The sequence below is a fragment of the Podarcis cretensis genome (assembly GCF_951804945.1).
Source record: "Podarcis cretensis genome assembly, chromosome: Z".
Taxonomy (NCBI): Eukaryota; Metazoa; Chordata; class Lepidosauria; order Squamata; family Lacertidae; genus Podarcis; species Podarcis cretensis.
In genome coordinates this window covers 26,215,024-26,237,340 of record NC_137184.1, presented here as the reverse complement: position 1 = coordinate 26,237,340, position 22,317 = coordinate 26,215,024, and the positions used below count along the sequence as shown (strand labels likewise).

Below are 22,317 nucleotides of genomic sequence, written 5' to 3'. Positions count from 1 at the left end.
AAGTATGAATTTTGAATTGTGATTGTGCTTCAGTTTGCATATTGTTTTGGAAAGTGTGAATTGGGTATGTTCGCCTTCAGATGTGAACTGAACTGAATCTCTCTCTCTCTCCCCCACCCATCCTGAATTGCAATACAACAAGGAGTCTTGCAGCAGCTTGCAAATTGACATATGCTAGCATTGTGTCATAATCACCTTGTTATCCTTTTGACTACAAGGCTCTTCTTGGTAATCCTCATAGTGAGCAGATGCCCTTTCCTCCTTCTTACAGTTAAGTTTGATCTGGCTGAAGCAAATGGGTCTTTCCTCTACAAAAACAAAACATTAAGGCAGTTTGTGTTGCCTGCCTACTCACTTGGTTTCTCCATGCAACTAAACTTAGGCGAAGATTATATCTCATTCTCAGGCTGCTACAACAGAGAGATTGTTTACAGTTAAACACACACACACAGTTTTGCTTGCTGGAGGCTCATGTGCTCAGGAGTAAGTAAACATCCTTGATGTTCACATGTGATCACTGCATTTATCTAAAAAGGCATCTCAATGGGGTTTTTTTTATTATTATTCCTCTCTTCTCAGGAGCAACTGAACCAAACTGACAGACTTCTCAGCTGAAGGAAGCAGATGCTTAATTCTCTCCTGCATCCAACAGCTGCCCTGTCTTCTCATTTGGGTGCCTGGGAAAGCTGACTCATTTACACTTCCACCTGCACGTGGACAGAGTGAAAGGAGGAAAAACTCACTGGGAGCTGCAATTGTTTTGATTGACACAGGCATGCCGTATAGAGGACCAGAGCCTGGAAGAACAAATCTGTGCTTTGAAACAGTAGCCTGGATCCTGCAGGGGGTTCTTCCCCAAGGTATGCCAGAGTAAAGTGCTCCCTACTGCTCCCTGTACATTCTGACTCAATACATAAAAACTGTATCCCTTCAGGCTCTCTATTCTGGTTTTTCATGAGCCCCTCACCACTGTAGCTTCTGCCTCCAAAGTGCCAATGCTTTGATTGCACAGAGAACGCCAAGGGAAAGATGCTGGATCTCAGCTTTCTCACAGAAGAGGAGTATGGGAAGCTGATGAAGGTGCTGCAGAGGGATGCCGAGTTGAAGAAAAGGGATGGAGATCGTATCAGGTAAGAAGTCAGGGCTGTAGCAAAGTATTTACAAATTCTGAGAAGTTAAGTTTCCTGTAGTGATGATGATGGTGATGATGATGTTGATACCGGGGTCACCAGCATGGTGCACACAGGCACAGTGGCACCCTTAATATTTGCCCCTGGCACCCAAGAAGCCTCTGACCCCTCCCACTCACTTCCCCCTTGCTCATGAGTTGGTAAGGGTGGTTGCCTCCCCTGCGCCTTGAAAAGTACTGCTCAAGTGATGCTCTTTCTCAATTTCTTCTTTTATTTCCATGTGCTTTATTGAGCTCACATTCCACTGGATTTGGCTTTAACCCAGATCCCCTGGAAAGATAAAGTGTGTGAGTGTGCATGCATGCATGCACATGCTTTCTTCTGTCTTGGTAGGGATCTGATCTGGGAGAAGTGGGAGAGAAGTGACCAAAGTAGGTGGCACCTATGGTACCTGCTCAAAAATCTGTATGTGCCCCAAAACCTGAAGTTCAATTCTCCCTGTGATAGCAGGTTTGCTTTTTGAAATGTGAATGAAGCAGCATACAGCGCTGTGAGAAAAAGGGACAATTTCCCATATTCATGCTTGAGAAGCTGTCCATTTTTCTAAAAGAAACCCCCCAAACTACTACTTTTATGCTTCCATCCTTTCCAAAGAGCTTGGGGTAGTGTATGTGTCTCCTACTTTTATTATCACAACAATCCTGTGAGGTAGGCGTAGCTAACTCCTTGGGAGCCCAGGGCGGTGCAAATGCCCTGCACCCGGGGGCGGGGCAAGCCTCCCACGGGGTAGGGCAAGCTGGGGCAGAGCACACAGTGCAGAACCTCCACGGAGTCTACAAGCCCCACGTTGCTGTTTCAGGCAGCGCGGAGCCTACAGGTGCCCAAGCTGCCGCGTCGCTCCCCAGGAGAGACGTGTGGCTCGGGCGCACTGCAGGCCAGGCCCTGTGGACACCATCCTCAGTGATGACACTCGGGGTGGCCCACACTCCCCTTCCTACGCCACCAGGTAGGGGGAGACTTAGAGAGAGGGGACTAGGATTACTCAGCTTGAGTAGGAATTTTAATTCAGGACATCCCAGCCCTAGACCCCTTATTGTTGTTAGTATCTGTCTGTCTCAAAAGACAATGGAGTGCGCCTCTGGAGGTGAAGTCAAACCACTGCTTTAGCAGCATTGCAGTGACCTCCCCAGGGCACAAACCCAGGCAGGGTGTTTGGAGGTTCTTGGTTGCCCAGACAACAAGACCCCCATCCTGGTCTTGCTGATGTGGTCCAAAGGAAAGCAGAGCAATATGTTTGGCACCAGCTTGGTGTACAAGGTACCATCCAACCGTCTTAGGGACTCTACTCTGGATTTGTGTAGGGTTCACTCCTTAACCTTTTCGTCTCCCGAAGATATCCTGCAAGGCGTTGGAGGATGAGAGTTTTCCTTCTCCTAGATGGGCTACCTCCCAGGTTGACGAGCCCCATCTGTCCCTCAACCCATTATGCCCCACTAAATAATAGTTTGACCCAAGACTTTCTTAAGCTGGAACTCAGTTCTGGCATCTCTCAATGCAATTGCCATTATAAGAGAAGAAGGGAAGGTTTCATGGTGAGTTCCAGCACCTCTTTTCCTAGAAAAAAATAGCACTGGTATGACCTAGCCCAAACCAGCTTTCAATGACCTGTGTGGGAATAGTGATGATCTCTGCCCTTATGGCTGCCGCTTCATGAATTCTTGCAAATCAGGGATCGAGCAACTGTGCTCCTCCAGATGTTTGTTGGACCAACTGCAATCAGCCCCAGCCAATATACCTGATAGTTGGGGGTGATGGGAGTTGTAGTCCAGCAACATCTAGAGAGGCCTGGCAGGGGCTGATGGGAGTTGTAGTCCAAAGTTCCTGCAGGGGATCAGGTTGTCAAAGGCTGCTCAGGGGACTGGGGGGGAGGTTTACTGTCCCTTCTACAAACGGCACCTTCCCAACCTATTCCTTTACTTTCAAAAACTGAAAGTTTCTTGTTGGCGGGAAAATCTTTATTGGACCTTCTTCCAATAAAGTCTAATATTTGCACACCTGTATAAAACAGTGAAACACAAAATAGTCGAGCAGAGGAAACAGAATAAAAAGTCAGTAAAGTAATAAAATCAGAAGAGAAAGTGGGAGGAGAGACGATGAAAACCAACTGACAATGCTGCACGTCCTGGATAAATCAAAATGTTTTTATTTGGCACCAAAAACCCCAACAAATTTGGCCTTAGGAGACTCGTGCAAAGGATTTTACAGCAACTGTAGTCCTAAGTTAGCAGTGAGCTGGGAATTTCTCCAATTTCTTTTCAGCCATTCTCCAATTGGGCCACATCCATGCTAAATAATCAAAACACTATTATACCACTTTAACTGTAATGGATTCCCTCAAAGAATAATAATAATAATAATAATAATAATAATAATAATAATAATAATAATAATAATTTATTATTATTTGTACCCCGCCCATCTGGCTGGGTTTCCCCAGCCACTCTGGGCGGCTTCCATAAAAACCAAAAATACACTAAAATATCACAGATTAAAAACTACATCTCTTAGGAGATGTAGTTTGTTAAGAGTCTGCAGGATCAGACCAATGGTTCATCTTGTGCAGAATCCTGTTCTCAAGGAAGCCAGCCAGACACCTGTGAAAAACCCACAAGCAGAGGTACAATTCCTAGAGTTCTCTGGGAAGAGGGATTGATTGTTAAGCTACTCTGGTGGGTTGTAGCTCTGAGCGATCAGAGACATGGTCTGGAATATCCCCCACAAAGGCAAAACTCTCCCTATGGCTAAGCTGTTTGTAGAATGAATGTACATACAAGACGGAGGGGGAGTGGCTTCACTCCCAACCACCCCCATATATTTTTCATTTATTTTATTTGGCAAGACCTATATATGTAAACGGCGTTTCCGTGAGCTGATCTGCTTCGCTAGAAGCGGCTTAGTCATGCTGGCCACATGACCCGGAAGCTGTACGCTGGCGAATAAAGCGAGATGAGCGCCGTAACCCCAGAGTCGGTCACGACTGGACCTAATGGTCAGGGGTCCCTTTACCTTTTTATATACCACTTGGGACGCGGGTGGCACTGTGGGTTAAACCACAGAGCCTAGGACTTGGCAATCAGAATATCGACGGTTCGAATCCCTGTGACGGGGTGAGCTCCCGTTGCTCAGTCCCTGCTCCTGCCAACCTAGCAGTTCAAAAGCTTGTCAAAGTGCAAGTAGATAAATAGGTACCGCTCCGGCGGGAAGGTAAACGGCGTTTCCGTGTGCTGCTCTGGTTCGTCAGAAGCAGCTTAAACAAAATAAAAAAATTCCTTCCAGTAGCACCATAAAGACCAACTAAATTAGTTCTTGGTATGAGCTTTCGTGTGCATGCACACTTCTTCAGATACGCGGAAAAGCTCATACCAAGAACTAACTTAGTTGGTCTTTAAGGTGCTACTGGAAGGAATTTTTTTATTTTGTTTTGACTATGGCAGACCAACACGGCTACCTATCTGTAACAGAAGCAGCTTAGTCATGCTGGCCACATGACCCGGAAGCTGTACGCTGGCTCCCTCGGCCCATAAAGAGAGATGAGCGCCTCAACCCTAGAGTCGTCCGCGCCTGGACCTAATGGTCAGGGGTCCCTTTACCTTTTCCTTTATATACCACCAGAGATACCAGAGTATCTCTGAGTGGCATACAAAAAATGGTGTAAAATGTTCATTCAAAAATAATAAAATCAGACTGATATGTTATTGCATTCAGGACTTTGGCTCAGCCAGTAGAAAAATAGAAATAAAATGATTTGTTACTGTTTGTTCCTGGGACAAATTTGGGGTGTTGCTGGTAACATATAAAGCTTGCCAAAGCTTGTGACCACTTTATTTGAAGGATTTTCTTACCATATATATTTGCCCACTCAACCATTTTCAACTGCAAAACTGGCACTTTTACAAGTGTGATATAATATTCTGTGAGAAATACATATTTTAGTGTGGCAGCACAAGCTCTCTGGAACTCCCTACTTATTGCTATTAGGCAGGCAGCTTCTCTGGATTATTTTTGACGCCAGCAAAAAAAAAGTGTTGGTTTTTTTTTAGGCAAGACTACCTAGACACATAGGGCTCATCCACACTTCATTTTGTGCCCCTTTTCTAGGCAGACATTCATGGCTGCCAGATCTGTATCCAAGTGGTTTTGTTTTGGATTATTTTGGTCCTGGTGCTTTCCCTAGGGGGAGGGGGGGAACAACATGTTTTGCTACTGAATCAGAGCAGTGGCAATCAGATTTCCCACAGATTGCTATTTGCTCCAATTCAGCGGTAAAATGCAGGTTTTCTCTGAGTGCCTCTGTGCACTGTGTAAATGCAAGGCTCTGGCACTGATTTTCCTTTTCATTTCTGCTAAGGCGATTGGAAGGCTCACTGAAGGATGAGAAGAAGAAGAAATTTGTGACTGGACAATGGTTCCATGAGGTGAAGGCACAGCGCTTCCAGGAGGCATTAGAAGGCTCAGAACTACTCCGAGCATCGATTAAAAAGAAAAAGGGTAACTTTGACCGTAAGTACACAGTAGTAAGCCAGAGGCACGGTTCAGATGATCCTCTAAACCAGTGTTTCCCAAACTTCAGCTGGTTTTGGACTACAATTCCCATCATCCTTAGCTAAGCAGGACCACTGGTCAGGGATGATGGGAATTGTAGTCCAAAAACAGCGGGAGTCCCCCATTTTGGGAAACCCTGCTCTAAAACATTGTTTGGATGGCAGAAAGACACCACAGCTCATGTCCTTTCTCCTCCCTTCTCACATGTGTCTTACAGAAACCACCTTCATAATTTCTAATTCTAATTCCTGTTGTTGGAGCACTAACCATTGTTTGTCATCATAGCAGTCTGTGGTTAGAAAGCATGCTAGGTATGTTACCTGTAAGTCACCTTGGGTCATTTTGAGAAAAGTGACTAAGAATGTAATAATGGTGACAATACTACTTTTATTATTATTACTATTATTATCAACATTATTATTTCTCTATTTATTGTTATGGCCAAAGAACCTCAAAACAACATACAAGAAGGTTTAAAACTCAAAGTGATGTTTTGGGCACCTGAAGTTTGCTTCATTTGCAGCTCTAGAAACCCAAACACTTGGATAATGGTTTGGGGGTTTTGCTGGCCCCAAAAATAGGAAAGAGGATGATATATGTTGGGTTCCTTTAAACAAGATGGAAACAGTTATTCCTGCTTCTGCTTTCTCACCTATACCTTCCAGCTAAAATCCACATGCATTAACTTTCATTCTTATATTCTGGCTGTGCTTTAGCACATGGAATATTTTCTGGAGGTTAGTCATTCGTATTTTCCAGTGGTGTAGTAGAGGCAGACTTTTTCCAGAATAGAGGTAATGACATTATCTACCTCAGTGTAAGGGTAATTGACAGGCTCTCCTTGCTCTAGCACAAGGGTCAGCAACCTTTTTCAACGGGCTGGTCCATCGTCCCTCAGACCTTGTGGTGGGCCAGACTATATTTTGGGGGGGGGGGTGAACGAATTCCTATGCCCCACAAATAACCCAGAGATGCATTTTCAATAAAAGGACACATTCTACTTAAGTAAAAACACGCTGATTCCCAGACCGTCTGCGGGCAGGATTGAGAAGGCAATTGGGCCACATCCAACCCCTGGGCCTTAGGTTGCCTACCCCTGCTCTAGCAAGTGAAAAAGGAGATAAGGCTTTCAAGTTTGTTTGCATCAGGTTAGCATATGGAAAGTCAGTGAGGAACGCAATCAAGTAGTAGCTGAATACTTCAAGTTTTCTCTTTGATAGAGTTCCTGCTTTCACATGAGCAGGGTCAACGGCAACACTTTTTTTGCTAGATGATTTGCATTTCTAAATAAAAGCGAAAGGTGGCATTTCAGCTGGCTCAACATCTTTGATTAAAACTCAGTGTGTTTTGCAAGTTGTGCAGTTAGAAGTAAGCCCCAATGAGTTCAGTGACTTTTATTTCCAGGAAACTAAGCATAAAACTGCAGTCATGGTGATCCTAATGAATAGGGTATTCTACTTTGCCCTTAAACACTTTTGGGTGTGTGTAGGGATCAACACAGAACACATGAGCAACATTCAAGGTGCTGGTATATGAAGCCCTATACAGCATGCGACCAGGATACCTGACAGATTATCTCTCGCCTTGTATTGCCAGTTGATCACTGCATTCTACAGGCAAGGGCCTCCTGCTGATACTGTCTTATCAGGAGGCCCATTACACAAAGTGTGGAAACTGGGCCTTTAGTGTGGTGACACCTACCCTTTGAAGTTGCCTCTCCTTAAATATTAGACAGGTGCCATCTCTCTTGTCCTTTTGGAACCTAATGAAGACCATCCTCTTTCAACAAGCCTTTTAAGTTGAGGTCTTTCCCATTCTGTATCTGTATGGGAAGTGTGCTTTTAAGATGTTTTTAGCGTTTCTCTCTTGTTGTTTGCTGCCCTGGACCCCTTTGGGAGGAAGGGTGGGATATAAAATAGGCAGAGGGCCTTCTTGGTAGTGGTGCCCCTCCCTGTGGAACACCCTTCCATCAGATGTCAAGGAGATAAGTAACTATATAACCTTTAGAAGATATCTGAAGGCAGCCTTGTATAGGTAAGTTTCAAAATGTTTATTTTTTTTATTATGTTTTTTATATGTTGGAAGCCTCCCAGAGTGGTTGGGGCAAGCCAGTCAGATGGGCAGGGTACAAATAAAGTTGTTGTTGTTGTTGTTGTTGTTACTACCACTACTACTATTATACTGTCGCCTACATTTTTGGACTCCCTTTGAGATCATGGCTCTAGGGGTCGTTAAATTCACTTCAAAATTTACCGCAAGTATTGTCACCTTATTGGATCTAAATATAATCTGTTTTGGATACCAGTATAATAGAGAAGATGGATGATGATGATGATAATTTTATTACAACATTTATATCCCACCTTTCCTTCAACAAACTCAAGATAGTTAGTATATGGTTCTCCCCCCCTTCCCCATTTTATCTCCACAACAACCTTGTGAGGTAGGCTAGGCCTAGATACAGTAACTGGCCTAGGAGAGCTTCCTGGCTGAGCAGGGATTTGAATTCTGGACTCCCATTGCCCTAGTCCAGAGCTCTAACCACTGAACCAAACTGTCCCTACTTCTGAGAGCAAAACAAGTGCAAGTGAACGTTCTTCTAAAACACTGATGGGGAGCCATATTGTACTCCTCAGCGGCATTCTGGGGCCTTGCCTTTTTTCCAGGAAAAAAAGAAAGAGGGGGGTTATTGCCTTGCACTTTGCTTGGAAATGCACAGCACTTTTTGAAATGGAACAAATCCGACCTGACGGAGCTTTTGTGAGGTAGATCATTAAATCTGGGCTTGAATCCAAATCCCGCCAGCCTGAATTTGGCACTTTGCTATCAGGGTGCACTGGTGGGTAATAACACTTTGGGATGATTCATATGATCACAGAGGCAGGCCAATTAAGCCTTGGCTGAAATATTACAGGACCGCTGAGCAATGTTGCCTAGCCTCTAGACGAATTCATTTTCTTTCTTTCTAGTGAGGATGGAACACAGTAGAATCTGAAAAAGGTTAGGTGTTGATTCCAGGAACCTAGAGCCTTGCTAAGTACTCTGGAGGGATGTTTTCAGGGAGGATACTACTTTTTGCCCTGTTCTCCCATAGCATATTGTGCACTGTGGGAATCTTGTCTACACATGCATGTACTTCTATTTTCTAGCATCTATCTTCCCAATGAGGAAATGTGTGTCATTTATACTCCCCCTTCCCTCCAAGAAACTCGAGGAGTAGACCTGTAGGAGTATTTCCTTTTGTAGGTTCTGACTCACAATAAAATAAAGTTCCTCTGAAGCCAGGGAGTTGTAGGCCTCTGCAGGAGAAATGCAGACAGCAGAGACACCCCTTTTACATCGCCTTCATAGACTTGACGAAGGCCTATGACCTCGTCAGCCGAAAAAGACCCTTCACACTGCTCAACAAGCTAGAGGGCTCACCTAAGCTCCACAAGAAGATTGTGTCCTTCCAGGAGAACATGCACAGCACCATCCATGATGACGTCCATTAATCCTCTGATGCCTTCCCTATAAAGAGCAGTGTTACACAGGGCTATGTTCTCACCCCAATTCTCTTTGGCATATTCTTCTCCCTAGTGCTCTCCTATGCTTCAGCTCAATTGAAGATGTACTTGCTTCAGCTCAATTGAAGATGTACTTTCATTCAAGGAGCAACAGGGCATGTTTCTGGGCCATGACAAAAGTGTGGCAGGTCCTTATCCTTATTCTTTGCAGATGTTGCAGCCTTGACAGTGCACTCCAAGGAAGCCCTGCAGAGACTCATCAGCTGTTTTGCCCAAGTCTGCAGGGAGTTCAGTTTTACCTTCTGTCTGACAAAGACCAACATCTTGGGTCAGGATACCACTAGCACACCAATCAGCATTGGTGACCACACACTTGATGAGGTGGTAGGTGATTTTGTCTTCTGTGGGTTTCATCATAACCAGCAACCCCTCCATTGATGATGAGTAGGACAAGCGTATTGGCAAGGCAGTTATGGCTATGGGTTGCCTCTCCAAAAGGGCATGGGAGAATGTGATGTTAATACTAATATGAAGGTCTACCAGGCTTGTGTGTTGAGCACCCTGCTTTATAGAAGTGAGTCATGGACAACTTATAACCATCAGAAGTGGTGCCTCAATGCCTTTCACATGTGCTGCATCAGGAGGATTTGAGGTATCACATGGCAGGACAGAGTTTCAAGAGATGTGCTCTCCAAAGCCCACAGTCCCATTATGTTCAGACTCCTGTCAACCATGTCTACTCTGGCTTGGTCTTGTCGACAAAATAGAAGATGACAGGATCCCCAAAGACGTGCTGTACAGGGAACTGGCTGCTGGCACCAGGCCAAACTGGAAGACCAACTCTGCGTTACAAAGATGTCTGCAAGTATGGCATGAAGGCTGGCAACATTAACCCCGCCGTATGGGAATCCCTTGCATACAACCACAGAGCCTGGAGACAGACAGACAGGTTGTGCATCCATAGTGGTGACCAGAGGAGGAATGGCCATTGGAAGGAGCACAGAGAAAAGAAAGGTCATGGTGCATCTGGAGTAGTATAACCGGCCACCTTCATCTCCCCCAGCTGCAACAAAATATGTCTCTTCCGTATCAGTCTCTACAGCCACAGCAGGTACTGTGACTCCATTGTTTCCTGAGACAAGACGGATACTAACAATGGCAACAACCTGGTATGACAGTGGTGCTAGGTATTTAAAAGATCCAGAACTCAGCCCCATAGCAGAAAGTTGCACATTTTACTTTTTACATAAAGATGCAAATTTAGACCGCTTCCTGGCTGGAGGTGGAGACAAATTCTGTTTTTTTCTGTCAGGGTTTACTTCAGAGCTATGGATTGACAACATGATTTTCTGGATGTACACAGTAGGTGAATTGAGCCCTCCAACCTACCTGCAATCTGCTGCTTGTGTACATATGCGCTTACATACATAATAAAACTGAAATAAGTGTTGTCCAACATCTCACCTGACTTTTCTCACTCACTTTTTCTCACTCACTCTCTCACACATATATAGTTCATTTGAGGGGGCCAGTTTGCATGGCCCTGGATCCAGCATGGATTAAAATCTAATGGCTGAGTCTATTTTTGAACTCGTGGAACAAGTTCCTTTGCAAGATAATGGCCGTAGCTTACCAGCTAAGTACTGTCATTAGTCCCTTCATCTAAGCAATTACTGTTGGTCTGGGCAATTAAGCGCCATAATCACAGGCTAATGGGTGGGCTTCACACACACACTCACCTGGCTGGTATATTGAAGTTCAGGGGCCAGTGTGTGGGTGTTAGCTGAGCTAGAAGCAGGTGGAAGCCATAGAGACAGAACTGTGTTTGATTTATGTTTGATTCCAAGGCTGAAACTATGAGAGAAGCAAGGCCCTCTTGGCGTGTTAATGCTGTGAGCCCCTCCATTGTAGGCTCAATTTGTATGTATGTGTGTAAATAAACCATATATCCTAAAGATACCACAGTCTCCATTGACCCTCATTCCACGGAAACTGAACCCTGTGTAAATGCTTGGAACCCCTGGAATCTCTCACCTGTCAGAGATTGTGGTAGCAGGTAACAATCTCTCTCTCTCCCACTCCATCCAAGTATTGCACATACTTAAGGATATGTATGTATTTTGCAATACATTCTGGACACAGTAATAGTGCATTAGTGATGAATATTCTGCTTTTGTTTTGTTTTTAATGCTTCCTCGGGGCAACCAGATTATTCCTGTTCAGAGAGGCCACAGCAAAACAAAAGTGGGACAAAAATAAACCCAACCATTTGTGTTATTAAAAGTTCTGAGAGTTGTTAGGAGATCCCTGTTCCCCTCAAAGAACTCCAGTTCCCAGAGTGGTTTAATAATCAATTCCTTTTCCCAGGGACCTCTGGGAACTGTAGCACTGTTAGATGAATAGCAGCTTTGCCTAATATAGTGCATTTTACCCTAGAACATGCATTTCTGCACACATTATCTTGCTCGTGAACTGCATTGCAAAACTCAGAGAACTACAAATTTAGAAGGAAAGTGCAAATCAGGTAAGTTTGCCTTAAGATGCTAACTGAATCACATTTCTCACCCATCCTTACAAACAGAAACACATCTCTGAATTTTGCAATCCAGTTCGCTAAACACAAATGTGTGCAGAACATCATAATTATGAAAAGGTATGCATCAAAATGAATATATGTGAGAACAACATACAAAAAGTGCATTATACTAGAGAAAATTTCTTGTATGTTAGGAGAAAGGAATGTAGAAATGTGTGTGACCTTTAGAAACAGATGCAGAAATGAGGCAAACCAAAACTGTTAATCCCTGACCTCAACATGTGGGTAGGTTGATGTGGGAATAGGTTCCTTCCTATTCATTCCTTCAGGTACTCATTCATTCCTTCAGGTACTCAGGTCCCAACCATGTTGTGCTCAGAAATGGACAGTTAGGCTGCATGAAAAGTTTCATTCACATATTAAGTGTACTTAAAAGAAGTCATCCAGCTCAGCAGATAGGAATGTTGCTCTTTTCGAGGTCAATAGCATTTTCTTTGTCACATCACTGATAATAACCCGAAGGTCACTTGAAGGGATTTTACTGTAAAACTAAACTGCAGCAAACGTTGCATTTGAATCCCCAGCCCTTCTCTTTGCCCAGTAGTACTATGGCATTTCATTTTTTTAACAAAACTTAACAGTTTTCATAGTAATTGTAGACTTCTAGATTGTAAGACTAGAGTCTTAATTCATGAAACACTCTAAGCCAGAGTGTTTTCAACCTTTCTGAGTCCACGGCTCCCTTGACCAACTACATTCTTTCTGCGGCACCCCTATGGGGCTCAGGAGCCCAGTGATGTCACCCCTTGCCTGCAGAGCTGGCAGCCTCTCACCCATTTTGAAACCCTCCTTTGTGAAGTGTTTCCTCAGCCTCTTCTCCTCTCCCCTCTCCTTGGGAGTCCTCCAGACAGCTGCTGCTGCCGCCCCTGATCTCTGAGCTGCCTTGCCCTGCCACAAAGAGAGATGTCTCCTCACATTACCTTGCAGGGCCTGGGACTTGTCTGTCCATTCCCAACAGCAAGGGCTGGCAGACTAGCTGGCTGGGCTCCCTCTCCTGCTTGCTTGCTTGCTTGCTTGCTTGCTTTGAGGCCGATTCAACTCCTGGCAACCGGCACCCCTTGGCCTGGGCAGAGGCACCATTCGCCTGGGGAGCTTGTAGCCAGGGCTGCTGCAACAAACAGCTGTGCAAGCTGTTTGGGAGGCAGAGATGCAAGAGGGCATTAGAGGAGGAAGGGAAGGGAAGAGGGATGGAGGCCAGTGTTGCCCGTGGCACCCCTGACCATCATTCAAGGCACCCCAGGGTGCCATGGCACACTGGTTGAAAACCACTGCTCTAAGCCACATTTAGGTTTAATGAGACTGTGGGCAAGCATGCAGGCTTCCTGAGTGGATATTGCAACCACTTTACTCCTTCTCCATTCTTTTTGTTCCTATATGAATGTAGCCAAAGTTTAACTTAGCGTGATATCTAAACAAGGACCCATGGTTAAGCTCTCTCCTCACTAACTATGAGCTTGGATTTGCTCTGCCCAGGTATAAAAATAGTAGATTGAAATAATTAACCCTGGCTTATAAATGCAAGCTCCTCTCTTGGAGCTCGCATAGCCTTGCTAAGCTTGGGAGCATGGCCGCAGGACTGGCTCAAGACTGGCTGCAGAAGGTGCCCAGCAGGTTGTTCAGTCGTACTTCATCACTGGCAGTGGGGCAGGGTCTTCCACCCTGCGTGAGGAGAGCAGGCTAGTTTAGGAACCACATGGCACACCAGCTCTATCCTCTTACTATTTCACCACTGTTCCCTACATACTTTTAGAATTTGAAGTTGACAGAGCATAACAAAAATAATAAATGCAACTTGAATTACTTGGATTGATGCATCTCTGAAGTTCTACTGTTCATCGGGTCTTTGTTTCAACTGGATACTAAAACTGTTAAAGCGGTTATGGTTTTTGAAGAGCTGGACCTTTAACACAACAAAGAACTAAGCAAGTTAAACTGGTTGGGCAACAGTGAGCCAGAGTGTCACTTGCCATTTCATTCTAGCTGTCCTCCTTCTATGACACTATTTCCTAAGGCAAGTTTAGTATACTGAAAGCACCCTCTTTAAACAAGCAAAATAGCTCGTGGAAATGCTTTTAGATACAAAACTTACCATAAAAGGAAAATCCTTCTCATCTCCAACCTGATATGCATTAAAGTTTTCTCAATGTGTTGCTGATCCAGTGAATTGTGGGTGTTTTAGTTCTGTAATGATCCCAGGGAGGAAAGTTACAGTAAAGGACAAATATTGTGCAATGCAAGATCAGTGGCACCTTTTTGATTGGTGTGGTGTAACCCAGTCTAGACGCATTGAGTATTTACACAGGGGTGGGCTGACTTCAGTGTTTATGATTAGTTTTTATGATGGTTCATTGCTATTATTATTAGAACCACTAGCAACCTGCCCATTGTGTCTTGGAAAATATGCAGAATAAGTACCGGTAATAAACAATATTATTATAAGCATAATAAATACACTGGTACCTCGAGTTACAAATGCCTCAGGTTACAAACACTTCAGGTTACAAACTCCACTGACCTGGAAGAGTTACCTCGAGTTGAGAACTTTGCCCCAGAATGAGAACAGAAATCTTGTGCCAGCGGTGCAGTGGCAGCAAGAGGCCCCATTAGCAAAAGCACGTCTCCAGTTAAGAACAGTTTCAGGCTAAGAATGGACCTCCTGGACAATTTAAGATCATAACCAGAGGTACCACTGTTATAGCAATAAATCAAGTGTGCATTTTTGAACCATTAAGTTCATAACCAGAGGTACCACTGTTATAGCAATAAATCAAGTGTGCATTTTTGAACCTCTTAACTGGTAAGACATGGCTCAGGGGTTGGCAAGGTTTACCTCGCCTGGGCCGGTTGACTCCAGCGGAGATCCCTCTGTGGGCTGGATGCTTGCGAGTGCATGTGCCTGTGATTTCCAGTGTCTGCATTTGCACAGACACAATTTCTGGCATCTGCATCTGCGCAGATGCGATTTCTGGCGCCGCGGAAGCGAGTCCCCCTGCCATGCTGCGCTGGTTTAGCGCAGCGCGCGGGGACTCATCAAGCGGGCAGCTCGGTTTGGGTCTGGTTCATGGGCCAGTTAAACGACCCCCGTGGGCCGCTTGTGGAATGGATTGCCGACCCCTGACATAGCTGAACTGAGTAAAGCACTCTTGCCAAAGAACATAGCAATTGCACCAATGCATTTAATTCAAGGTGTGCATCTTAGTGTTTAATGCCCTAAACGACTCCAGCCCCAAATGCCTTAAAGACCCCCTCCTTCCTTCCATATATCCTCTCAGGTGCTAAGATCGGTAGAGGAGGCCTTCTTGGTTGTTCCTCCATCCTCAGAAACTCAGAGGGTGGTGACCCAGGAAAGAGCATTCTCTGTGGGTGCCCCTAAGCTGTGGAAATCCCTTCTGACAGAGCTGCATTTGGTACCTTCATTTCACAGCTTTCGACCATGCTTCTTCTCACTGGCTCTGCTTTGAACCCCAAGTGTTTCTGCCAGGCTGAAATGTGTCCTTGAATTCTAATAATGCCTTTTGCTTGGTTGGGTGGAGGATAGAAAGTGGTGTGTGTGTGTGTGTGTGTGTGTGTGTGTGTGTGTGTAGTTCAATGGTAAAATTTACATGGATTGCTCTGCTCACTCTGGCCCCACCCACCACTAGCATGTGGCCCTCAGAAGGTTGCCCAGAGTGGAATGCGACCCTCAGATTGAACAGTGTTTCCCACCCCTTTTCTACACACACACTTCTCCATCCTTTTTCCAGGTAAACAAGAGTCCTAGGACCAGTTCCAGACAGGCAAAAACACTCAAGGAGGGCGTGCAGCAGGGTGGCTGAGGGGTGTGGCTGGGGAGGACAGGGTGTGTCCTGGGGAGAGTCCTGAGGGTCAGATGGAAAGCTTGGAGGTCCACATTTGGCTGAAGTTTCCCTACCCCTGGTCTACTGCCAAACATCCAGTTGGCACCTACCTGGGTAGTTTCGATGCCTCCATGCTCTCTTAAATATTTGTGTGAGCTGCATTGTTTTCCTTTCATCCGGTAGGTACAACACAAGTCCCAACTCATTGCTTCTTCCTGTGCCAGAGCAAACAAAGGGGGGGGTCCTCCTTTTATTAGCTCTCTTCGCCTCCTCCTGTATTTGCCAAGATCAGAAGACTTTGACTCAAAACAGGAAGTAGCTCCCTTAAAATCCTGGAGTGGATTAATTTCATTGACAGCTCTCTGCCACGTCCTGATTAGCTTTCAAGCTGGGTTTGTTAGCTTGCCACCCTGGGGAAAAATGGTGGTCTGTGTCTCTGGTTATGGCTAAACCCTGTAAGGCAGTTTTCACAAAGCTGATCTGCAAGGGTCATATGCTACCCACTCCCCAGTTGGAAATCTGTTCCCCCAAACACTGCTTCCTTGAACAAATAACTCCCCTGCTCCCCCAACATCAGCACATTCCTCCAGTCCTTTCAGCCATTGCTGTTCTTTTAAGCCTGAGCCATAGCTGGAACTAGGAGCTGTGTGCTTGGAGTTGGGTCAGAACCAGTGGGAGGGGGCAGAATCTATCACTACTCAGTACAGAGGAGCTAAGCCAGGCTCAAAAACAAATAAAGTTCTACTCAGGAAGACCACAGTTGCTGAAGCAAGGTTCCAGCCGAGACAGGAAGTCTTATATAGTTTTCCCTGTCTAGAAGGTCCCAGTGGCCAGCCCAGGTGGGTAGGGCCAGTGCAGAGCCTAGAATACTTCACTATGCGGGAAGTTCCTCCAAACTTCAATACAGTGGTACCTCGGGTTACATCCGCTTCAGGTTACAGACTCCGCTAACCCAGAAATAGTACCTCGGGTTAAGAACTTTGCTTCAGGATGAAAACAGAAATCGCGTGGTGGCGGCACAGCAGCAGCAGGAGGCCCCATTAGCTAAAGTGGTGCTTCAGGTTAAGAACAGTTTCAGGTTAAGAACAGACCTCCGGAACGAATTAAGTACTTAACCAGAGGTACCACTGTATGGGACAGTTGCTCACAGAATCCCAGTTCTAGCTCCAGAATCCTGGGAACTAGTTTGTTAAGGGTGCTGGGAATTGTAGCTCTGGGGATAAACGACAGCTCCCATGATTCTTGGGGGGAAGCCATGTGCCTTAGCTTGGCATTAATCATACAGAAAACACTTTCTTATGTAAAATACCACAGCCATCAACATTAAAAAATAATTGATTTAATCTCACTGACTCCTTTCTAACAGATGAGAATAATGAACATATCCCAGAGAGCCCGAAAGACAGGAAATCATTCTTACCACCAGAAGCAACAGTTTTGCCTTCCGCTATCTCAGAAGAAGAAAGGTAATATTAACAAAAGAGAACTACACACATGGAACTCATTGTCAACGAAAAATGTGACAGTCAAGGAATTGGTGTGATATTGCTTGTTGAGATTCTTATTCATACAGTTCCATCTGTATATGCGGCACTTCACTGACCATCAAAAGAGAGGTATTTGCCCCAAGCACCTGCAATTTAAATATAGGTGGCGAGGGAAGGAAGAAGACAACACAGAAAGTCAAAAGCAACAAGGGGTGTATGCTAGTCCAATGGTTCCCAAACTCCCCCCCCCACACACACCCCAACCACTTGAAAATTGTTGAGGGTCTCGGTGGACCACTTAATGGGGTTTTTTTTTTGCCTGCTGCAGCAATTGTGATGTGATGTGCTATATGTTGAATCATTTCAAAGTGTATATTATTATTATTATTATTATTATTATTATTATTACTACTACTACTACTATTATTACTATTACTATTACTATTAATTTAATTTGTTTACCACCCTTCATCCAAAGACCCCAGGGCAGTTCACAACAGAAAAACACTAAATGAGAATACAAAATACGTAATAAAACAAAAACAAACCAATAACCCCCCCTCCCACAAGCACATTTAAAATTATTTCTTATATATTGTATTTTAGTTTGAATTCCATAGGATTCAAATGGGTAGGTTTTGTTCACATACATACACACTGCAGACTCCACAAATGAAGCAGTGGCCCATGGACCACAATTTGGGAACCCCTTTGCTAGCCAGTGAAATTACACATACTTAGAAAAAGGAGACAATTGGCACCACATTGGTCTGAGAAGGTCCGAAATGGATCTGGCATCAGTGAGAACACCCAAAGAAGGCTTGCAGTTAAGGCCTTTCCCATAGGTCTCCACCAGAGGGTTGAAGCATTGAACTTCAGAGGCCAGCACTTCAAGACCCCACAGTTGCCTGGCCTGGCAAGTCTGTTGTCATCTTCTATGGACAGCAGGAAAAGCTATTATGTATTAAATACATTAGGACCATCCTCTGTAACTGAACTGCCAGTCCTATTGATAGCAAGTAAGGTATATTTAACGCCCAGTGCTGTGGGTTAAACCACAGAGCCTAGGACTTGCCGATCAGAAGGTCGGTGGTTCGAATCCTCGTGACGGGGTGAGCCCCCGTTGCTCGGTCCCTGCTCCTGCCAACCTAGCAGTTCAAAAGCACGTCATAGTGCAAGTAGATAAATAGGTACCACTCTGGCAGGAAGGTAAACGTTGTTTCCGTGCACTGCTCTGGTTTGCCAGAAGCGGCTTGGTCATGCTGGCCACATGACCCGGAAGCTGTACGCCAGCTCCCTTGGCCAATAAAGCGAGATGAGCGCCGCAACCCCAGAGTCGGCCACGACTGGACCTAATGGTCAGGGGGACCTTTAGCTATGATTCTGTTACTGGGCTCCCCAATGGGGAGCACATGGGCACCACCATGTCCTCAGATACCCTACTTTGAGCCCACCAGGGCACCCTGTGCTACCCATTCATTTCTTTTTAAATGAAGGCTTTTGTGTTTGGTTGATGAGGGTGGTCCGTTTTGGGGTGAGGGCATGCCAGCCCTTTTTGGGGGAGGATGTAGTTTTGTCTGTTGTGTTTTTTTGGTGGGGGTTCCTCAGCCCCATTGGTGTTTCTTCTGTGAAGGGAGTATCTTGCACGTGTCCACAACAATTTCTCTGATTTCCAAATGTGCCCCTAGGCCCAGGAAGGGTGGATATCCTTGCTCTATCATATAAAGCTTTGCAATCAAGCACTATAGAAAACCTCCTCCTCCTAGCTTTGTTTTTGAAAGTCTTGCCATTTTTCCTGGCTATTCACAGTGAAATCGCCTCCTTAATTCATGCTCTGAACTTAAGTTTGAACCCTGCAGACTGTCAGGTCCTGTTTGCAGGCTTCCCAAAGGTTGGATACTGTGGGAACAGGATGCTGAACAGATGGGCCTTTGTCCTGATCCAGCCACAAGGCTCATGGTTTACTGTTCTGTTCAGAAGACATCTACCCATTGAAGACTTGGGGGATGGTCACAGCTACTTTCAGCTATTTAAAAGCTAAAAATAAACCATGCAAGGAATTTTCTGTTGATTGCTTCCCCATTCTGTCAATTGCAAATACAACAATTCAAACCAAATGTTAATCATTAAACAGGCACTAGCACCTGAGATGCCGAAACAGTTGGATGCCATTTGCCAAACTGTTTATTTAAGGCTGTAACTGCTTCCCTTTTGCAAATTGGGCTTTTTTGCCAGTTAGTGCAGGGTGAAGCATTTTGTAAACCAATCAGCTGATGGAGAAACATTGGGGGCCAGTCCTAATTTGCCTATGTCTGGCCTCAAAGAACTAGTCCAGACTGTTCCCTGCTAAGGAAGCAACTCCTTCACATCTACTGCTCCCAAGATCCAAAACATTCAAAGAAGGCAGACTGGAAGCAGAGTAAGGAACTATTTCACCAATGGCACTTAAAGTACTTATGAGCTATTGGTGTCTCTCTCTGTTTGTAAGACAGAAATGCAGTTTATAATGTGCTTGAATGCAAGTTTTTAAAGTGATGAACAAACATGAGGAAAAGTTCATTATAAGCTCACACTATTTTTGTGCTGCCTGTTACTTGCAGCATTGTAACTAGTGCCAGAAGCATTATCTTCTGAATGAGGCCTGCCTGGCACCAACACTGACATATTTTTGATGCCACAATAAAAACCTTCCTTTTCATTCAGGTGTTGGATGGAATTTGATCCTGCTGGGACAAGCTTTGTTTTAGTGCCTCTCCATATTGCTGATTGGTTGTCCCCCACCAGCAGAAGCTGGTGTTTTTATGTTTTGTGTATTTTATTTTATTTTTGTTCAAATTTTGATGCTTCTTGTTTCTAACAAAGGGGCATAGCTTTGCATATAGAAGGTCTCAGGTTCAACCCTTGACAGCTCTAGGTAGAACCGGGAACCTGTCTGAAACCCTGGAGAGCTGCTGCCAGTCAGTGTAGACAATACTGATGTACCAGTGAACTGCCTCAGTATAAGACACCTTCCTAGCTTGGCGAGATGCTGCTTCGTCACTGTAGACAGTATTGAGCCAGATGGACCAATAGTCTAACTCGGTGATACACTACATGTGATAGACCTTGTGATAGACCCCATGTTGACACACAACACACCCACTCAACCATGTACAGTAACAGCACTCACCATCTGCATTGAACAACATTGTTTGTATCTTGGCCTGTGACACCTCATATTATTATATGATTTAGGACCTCCTCTATACTTCTGACTGTAAATTGTTTTTACTGATTTCAGTGTTGTCCATGTCAGAATATCATCACTCAACTCCCATTGGAGGATTCTTAGGGCTGCATCACAATCCTGGATTTGCATGAAGTCAGGCAGGGGGAGGGGAGCAAAAGAGAAGGCAGGTTTTAGACAACAGTGGAGGTTTGAATAAAGGAAACTGAGCAGTGGGGAAAGTGGTGATTTTTAAACAATGGCAGAGGTGTGAGTAGAGGGGGGGGAGAGTGGCAGTTTAAGAGAAGGTTTGACTACCGTGAGAAGTGAGCCAGGAAAGTCTCTGTTGTATTAGCCTCAAATATCCCATAGCACCTTCGCACAAAAACTATTTTGCTCTTGGTACTGTGAATTGCCTTCAACATGAAGTTCCAGATCCATTGTTGTAATTTAGAAGAGATACTTTAATAATGAGCAGGCCCCCATCTTTGTACAACACCCATCAACTGAAGTTAACCTTCTGTAATGGAACAAGCTGGCAGGATTCTGTTCACTTTCAAGACACAGTAGCATGCTGTATATCAGCATGGGGTGGTTGGGTGCAAAGGTGGCTGCAAATAGGAGAGTCCAGAGGGGATTGCAAAAAAAGAGGGAGGCGGAAGCATGAAAGAGGGAACATCAAAGGGTCTGGAGAAGAGGAAGGGATGGTAGCTTCCTAACTGGGGAGAGGGTGAAAAAGGGTTCTTAGTAGTTGTAGTCTGTGGGAGGAGGAAGATGCATGAAGTTACCGCAAGGGTGGTTTACATGCAAAAAAAAAAAAGGGTTGCACAAAAGGAAAGGGAGGCAGAGACATGAGTGTGAAGGCAAAAATGGGTGCAAAGTGAGGCTGCAGAATAGAAGAGAGAAGTGGCTTCAGAAATGTGGTTGGGAAGGTGAAAAGTGAGGTTAGTAGTTGTATGGGGTGGGAAGGGGAAGGTCTAGGGAGTAAATATGGGAGAGATAGCGGGGGGGGGCGGTGAGTAAGGCAAGCAGGGTAACAGTCCCTAGTATTTTCAAACTGTTGTAACCAATACATGATCCAATGAGGTTATCCAATACATCACCATCATCTCAGGATTTGTGTCTTTGTGATAAAATGTTGTTCTTTCTCTGCAGGTCATGTGAAGCTTCTTTGGATTCAGCAGAAGGACACAGATCCAAACCAAAGCCAAGGCTAAGGTTGTCTACTCTTCCATCCTCTGCAGAGAAGGTAGTGTGTCCAATGGAAGTGGAATTGGCATTAATTGGCAGCTGTAGATCTAGAACAAACAAACGAAAGTCCTCTTTAACATAGGTAGCGATGGGGAACCTTGTTGAACCTGCTGCAGCTCCCATCATTCCTGGCCACTGACCATACTTGATAGGGCTGATGTTAGTTCAGCAACTCTTAGAGGGCCAAAGGTTCCCCATACCTGGCATAAAGTATACAGAACATATGGAATCTGCTGTCACAAGGTGTGGTGATGGTCAATGGCTTAGATGGGGAGGCGGTACACAGGGAGTACTCAGGGCGGTACTCAGGGAGGGCAGGTGTTATTTTCTGATCCCAAGGTGGAGCTTCCAAAGCACAGTTGGGCAAGGCAGAAAAGAGAGAGATTCTCCTGGGCGATGTATATAACACTTGATTGGAAAAAAGCCCCTGCAAGTAGTTTACATGTCAGGCTCCCCCCAAAACACAACAACTGCATCCAGATGGAATGTGTATGTGTGCAGGCAGCAGAACTGTAGGAAGAGAGGGAGAGTCTCATGAGTGAGCTCACATCCACTTTGTCTTTAAAAGCTTGGTGGGTGGGGTATGTCAACCATTGGGACATCTTTGTAGCCTCTGTTTCATTATGAATCTCTTCCCTTGGAATCATGACTTCTGCTGCTGAGCCTGTACCACTTTTCACCTGAATAAATATCTCTGTCATCTG

General features: G+C 44.9%; 1 protein-coding gene across 3 annotated transcripts in view; it reads left to right on the top strand.

Annotated features, from left to right (window-relative positions):
• Positions 1-22,317, top strand: part of LOC307207626 (synaptotagmin-like protein 2) — a 56,269-nt gene that overhangs the window by 13,695 nt on the left and 20,257 nt on the right. The window contains exons 2-5 of one of the 3 annotated variants that reach the window (XM_079961629.1): positions 580-1,130; positions 5,539-5,690; positions 17,037-17,136; positions 21,518-21,611. In XM_079961629.1, the coding sequence (XP_079817755.1) occupies positions 1,030-1,130; positions 5,539-5,690; positions 17,037-17,136; positions 21,518-21,611 (447 nt within the window). In that variant the 5' untranslated portion in view covers positions 580-1,029. The other 2 variants (XM_079961630.1, XM_079961631.1) reach the window with 2 other exon arrangements.